The sequence below is a fragment of the Lycorma delicatula genome, chromosome 2, assembly GCF_047948215.1.
Source record: "Lycorma delicatula isolate Av1 chromosome 2, ASM4794821v1, whole genome shotgun sequence".
Lineage (NCBI taxonomy): Eukaryota > Metazoa > Arthropoda > Insecta > Hemiptera > Fulgoridae > Lycorma > Lycorma delicatula.
Window position 1 is genome coordinate 210,166,436 of NC_134456.1, and position 4,864 is coordinate 210,171,299.

Here is a 4,864-nt window from a genome sequence, read left to right on the forward strand (position 1 = left end):
TTTTTTTTTAACCTCCGGATGCATCGTTAGGCATTCTTCAGAGAATGAGATGAATGATTTATAGCGTGTGTGAAAATGCCATGCCTGACCGGGATCTCCGGAAGAAAGGCCGAGACGCTACCCCTCGCGCCACGGAGGCCGGCAATATGAGTGATGGGAGAACCAATATATGTTTAAAAACATCGATCTTTGGAATCTTTTTGGTTTATTTTCACGTATCATTATTTTCTACTATATAAGAATAAGTAAGTCAGTTTTTAATATATACTCGTGTATATATATATATATATATATATATATATATATATATATATATTTATATATAATTTATAGTAAAATTACATAAGTTACCTGATATAAAAGCAAAAGAAATTACATAAAGTAAAACAGGATGAATTTGGATGCACATTGATAATATTAAATTAATAATTATATTTTAAAAATAAATGACTGATTTGTTAAGAGCATGTTTTTAAAAAAGGAGCAGAAAGTAAATTTTGCTTAAAAAGAAAAGAATTTCTGCGAAGGAAATATAACAACACAACCCGCATAATAAATATGGATACAGTAAAAAGGTAAGCGACATTTACACATGTTTACTTTTTTTTTTGACTTTCATAAAAAAAAGCCGGGCAAATTACACATCCTTAATGTCAAATCTAAAAAAAATTAGTACACAATATCAAACACATTTATCCATGATTAGCGTTGAAACGGTTAATTTTATATTTTACTTCAGAATTAAATTTTTGGAATATAATTTTTGTTCACCAACTACTTCGTTTATTCAAGAAAGAGAGAAAATTATTAATGTTTAGTCGGTGAAATTATAAGATAATATTAATAAAAAAATCTACATGAATTTAGATTAATTTATTTAGTTCAATCGACCCAGCACTCTTTATATTTGTAATCGATAATAATATCAGCTTATAATTGAAATAGTAGTAGAGGTTAGATTGCAACGTTTTATTATATAATGAGAGACTGTATTGTAAGCAGTACTGCTTATTCAAGTGTTTGCAACCGTACGGTTGCAAACACTTGAATAAGCATGCAGCGGCGGGTAATGATGAAGAAATATCATAAGTGACCTTGAAGACCAGGGTTAAACCTGACCCTCCTTTTTTCTCATCGAGAAAGAGAAATAGATCGAGAGGGGTGACCTTCCCTTTTCAAAGAGGTAGTTAAAAACCAAATGCAACAAAAGGATTTCCTTACGAATCTTATTCAAACAAAATGCTAATTATGGTACGCATTTCTTCTAATTAATTATAAATATTCGTTTGTAAATACGTACGTCTGCGTTTTGTGTATATTTTAAAACAATCATCCTGCAAGTTTAATCGAAAGAATAAGAAAAAAACTGCAAACTTTTAAAGAGGGTTGATTTTCATTGTTAGTAGTGAACACGTTTCTTTGAATTTTTTTTTTGTGTTGAGTTAGTGATAACAGGATCTTAAAAGAAAAATTTGTATATCCTTCAAAATCTACATCCTTGCCACTATTATATATATATATATTTTTTTTTTTTGTCTTCAGTCATTTGACTGGTTTGATGCAGCTCTCCAAGATTCCCTATCTAGTGCTAGTCGTTTATGAAAATGCAGAGAGCCACATTTTCTTGGAAAAAAAGCAGCTGTAGTTTTCCATTGCTTTCAGCTGCGCAGTGTTCAGAGATGTTGATATGGCCGTTTAAGTCATTGTGATTCACGCCCCTAAGAACTACTGAAAGAGCTGCGCCCTCTTTCAGGAATCATTCCTTAGTCTGGCTCTCAACAGATACCTCTCCGATATGGTTGCACCTTCGGTCCAGCTACTCTGTATCCCGGAGCAGTCAAGCCCCCTCACCAACGGCAAGGTCTCATGATTCATAGAGGAGGATATATATATTAACATAGAAAAATTCTAGGAAGTTACAGAACCGAATATAATAATATTATTATTGTCTTATAAAAATATTTCGCTGTTGATTTAAAAAATTTTTATTTAAGCTATTTGTTTTTCAATAACTTTCAGCGTTAACTAAAAATATTGCAGGAAAAAGAGAGAATACATATCATTTACATTCACATATATCATCCTCATTCATCCTCTGAAATAATACCTTACGCTGGTTCCGGAGGTTAAACAAGAAAAAGAAAAAAACGGTAAAAGAGTAGAGAAGACTTTTAAGTCGCTGAACATGCTGCTTTCTTCTAAATCTGTTCCGAGAACCTCCAAAAGAGGATTAATAGTGACTACAGTTCTGTCTTCCGTTGTCTTCTGTCTGTATGCTGCACCGGTTTGGGGCGCCGCCGTAAATGTTAGGGGAAATCTTACTCGTCTTCAGAGTTTACATCGCCGTACGTTGTTGGCCGTGATGTGTGGATATCGGGCCGTTTCATATGACGCAGCCTGTTTGCTAGGTTCAGCCCCGCCAGTTGAGCTGAAACTGAAAGAACGAATGAAGCGGTATGAAGGTATGAGGAAACGTGATGCTATGGAGGCTAGGAGAAATTCCTGGAAAATGAAATGGACGACACCGGGGACTGTAATTGGATCAGGCGGCTAATTACAGACATACATCTTTGGCTAAATAGGGGTCATGGCGAAATGAATTTCTTCATGGTGCAAATGTTACCAAGTTATGGGGCTTTCGAGTATTATTTGCATAGGTTAGGCAGGCGTGGTTCCCCCTGCTGCATGTATTGTAGTAGAGTAGATTCTGCGGAACATACAATCTTCGATTGTGAGGAACGGCGCGTTTTACGTAGGCAGGCTGGTCTGGATGGGCTCCAGCCAGAGACTTTAATACCTTTTATTTTGACATCAGGTTAAAATTGGAGGGTTTTTAATTCGTTTGCCCCTAAAGTGCTACGCAAAAAAAACGTGGAGGGGCGCCGACGTGGATTTTTGAGTTAGGGAAGGGGGATAGCCCCGGTCGTGAGGGCCGGCGTGCCGAGGTATGTCGGTTACGATGATCGACCGGGGACTCCGGAGTCCTTAGGCTGGGATGGGGCAAAATAAAAGACCCATACCCGGTTGCCGAGTTGCTGGGAAGGGGGCGACTTGGTCAAGCGCGGTTCTCCCTGCTCAGTGGTTAGAGGCACTAAAAGGTATTAAAAGGCATTAAAAGGTATAGAACGAGACCCGGTCTCCGGGGAGGAGCCCGGGAACGACGTTGTCGGGTCCGGTACACCTATTCTCGGAGATTAGAGGCAGGCGATAAAAAAGATCCACCGTAGGGGGGGGGGGCTGAATTCCCATGCCGGACGTACTGTCGGTAGGTGGGGAGTGCCTCCCCACCTACCGATTTGAAGGACACTGTCCTCGGCTGAACTTTACTTGACTGTATGTCCGGCCCAGAGAATAAGGGAAAATGGAAAAAAATTTAATTAAATCCTTAACGATTGTAAATAAATGAGAAGCGGATAAAATGTAATAATAAAACGTAAATAATGTCACGATGCTGAAAGAAAGAATTATAAAGGTTAGCATGTGTGACGTGGTTCCCCGTACCCGCTAGGCATTAATTTCAAAATAAAGAAAAAAAATTGACGCCTCTCTGAATTTTTTTCTAGTTGAAAGTAAGATATATATTTTATATAACACTTTTTAATTTGTCAAATTATTTTAAGTTTCGTGAAAACTTCGGAAAAAGGCAAAATTTAAAAAATCGACTCGAAAACGTTTAATTTTCACTGTAAATTTTAAAGCCCGTTATAATAATAATATTAATAATAATAATAAAAAAGCTGATGACAAAGTTGTTACACTTTCCTGCATTGGTTATTTTTTCTTATAGTAGGCGCGCCTCCGCAGTTAGGCCCTCCGGGCGGGTTGCCTTGGCGGGCGGCGTATCGGAATGGGATTATTAAGTGCCCAAAATTGATTACCTATTGTGTAAAATTTTTTTTTTCAATGATGAAAATTGATATAAAGTTAAATTGGAAATTTAACTCAAGAAATTGATACTAACGAATCGAGATTTTCCGGTAGTGATCGGTACAGTCAGTTGCCTACGTTTTGTTTATAGATCATTATTTTATGAAGAAAAGCAATCACATAAATAAATTTAAAAAATGTAAAACAAAAATTTAAAACTCCACTCAACGCACTAAAGGTAAAAAATAATTTTAGGACGGTATCTCAGAATGGATTTAACAACAAGCTTTGATAATGATATGTAAGATTATGTGAATAGCCTAAAGAGTGGGTTGCGATCGCTCCCCACTATTTAGGACATTCATCACGCATATGTAAAAATAGGCAAAAACATAAAATTTTTAATTTGAACTATGACTTTCACATAATTTTACATATCACCATCAAAGCTTCTTGTCAAATCCATTGTGAGATACCGTCCTATAATTATGTTTCAGTGCGTTTAATTTAGACATAAAAAATTTTTTATATATATTTTATTTACTACTTTTTACTCTTCATAAGTTTATATTTTACAGCTGCGCTAGCGCATAGGTTTGAGCGAATTTAGCGAAATATCGGATCGGTACGTTTTACGGTGGGTGATGCAATCAAAACATGGGGTTAAGTTATTTAATTTCCGGATAACCAAGATCCGGTTGATCAAGAGTGTACCCGATGCGTTAAACGGTTAGCACTCGACTTGTTGATACATACGCCGTTTGAATCGCGAAAATCGGTGGAGCGGTTGCCGATATATTACTGCGGCACTCCATCGCACCCCCTCTCCACTTTCCAAACGGCGCCCCGGGGGCACTTGAAATATTATTATCCGACGGATACTCTGGGAGCGGATTGGGAGTCTAATAATATAACAAGTATACACCTGACCACCACAAGACATGTACTAACGAATCGGGATTTTCCGCTAGTGATCGGTACATTTCGGTGCTAAGCT

General features: G+C 37.0%; 1 protein-coding gene across 1 annotated transcript; it reads left to right on the forward strand.

Annotated features, from left to right (window-relative positions):
• The first annotated feature begins 2,185 nt into the window (after positions 1 to 2,185).
• On the forward strand, positions 2,186 to 2,554 carry LOC142320049 (uncharacterized). The gene has a single exon (XM_075357727.1). The coding sequence runs from the start codon at positions 2,186 to 2,188 to the stop codon at positions 2,552 to 2,554; it is 369 nt and encodes a 122-aa protein (XP_075213842.1).
• Positions 2,555 to 4,864: the final 2,310 nt, after the last annotated feature.

Bases quoted from the DNA above. Each gene is read 5' to 3' on its own strand.
- LOC142320049 (XM_075357727.1), top strand. From the start codon at position 2,186: ATGCTGCTTTCTTCTAAATCTGTTCCGAGAACCTCCAAAAGAGGATTA.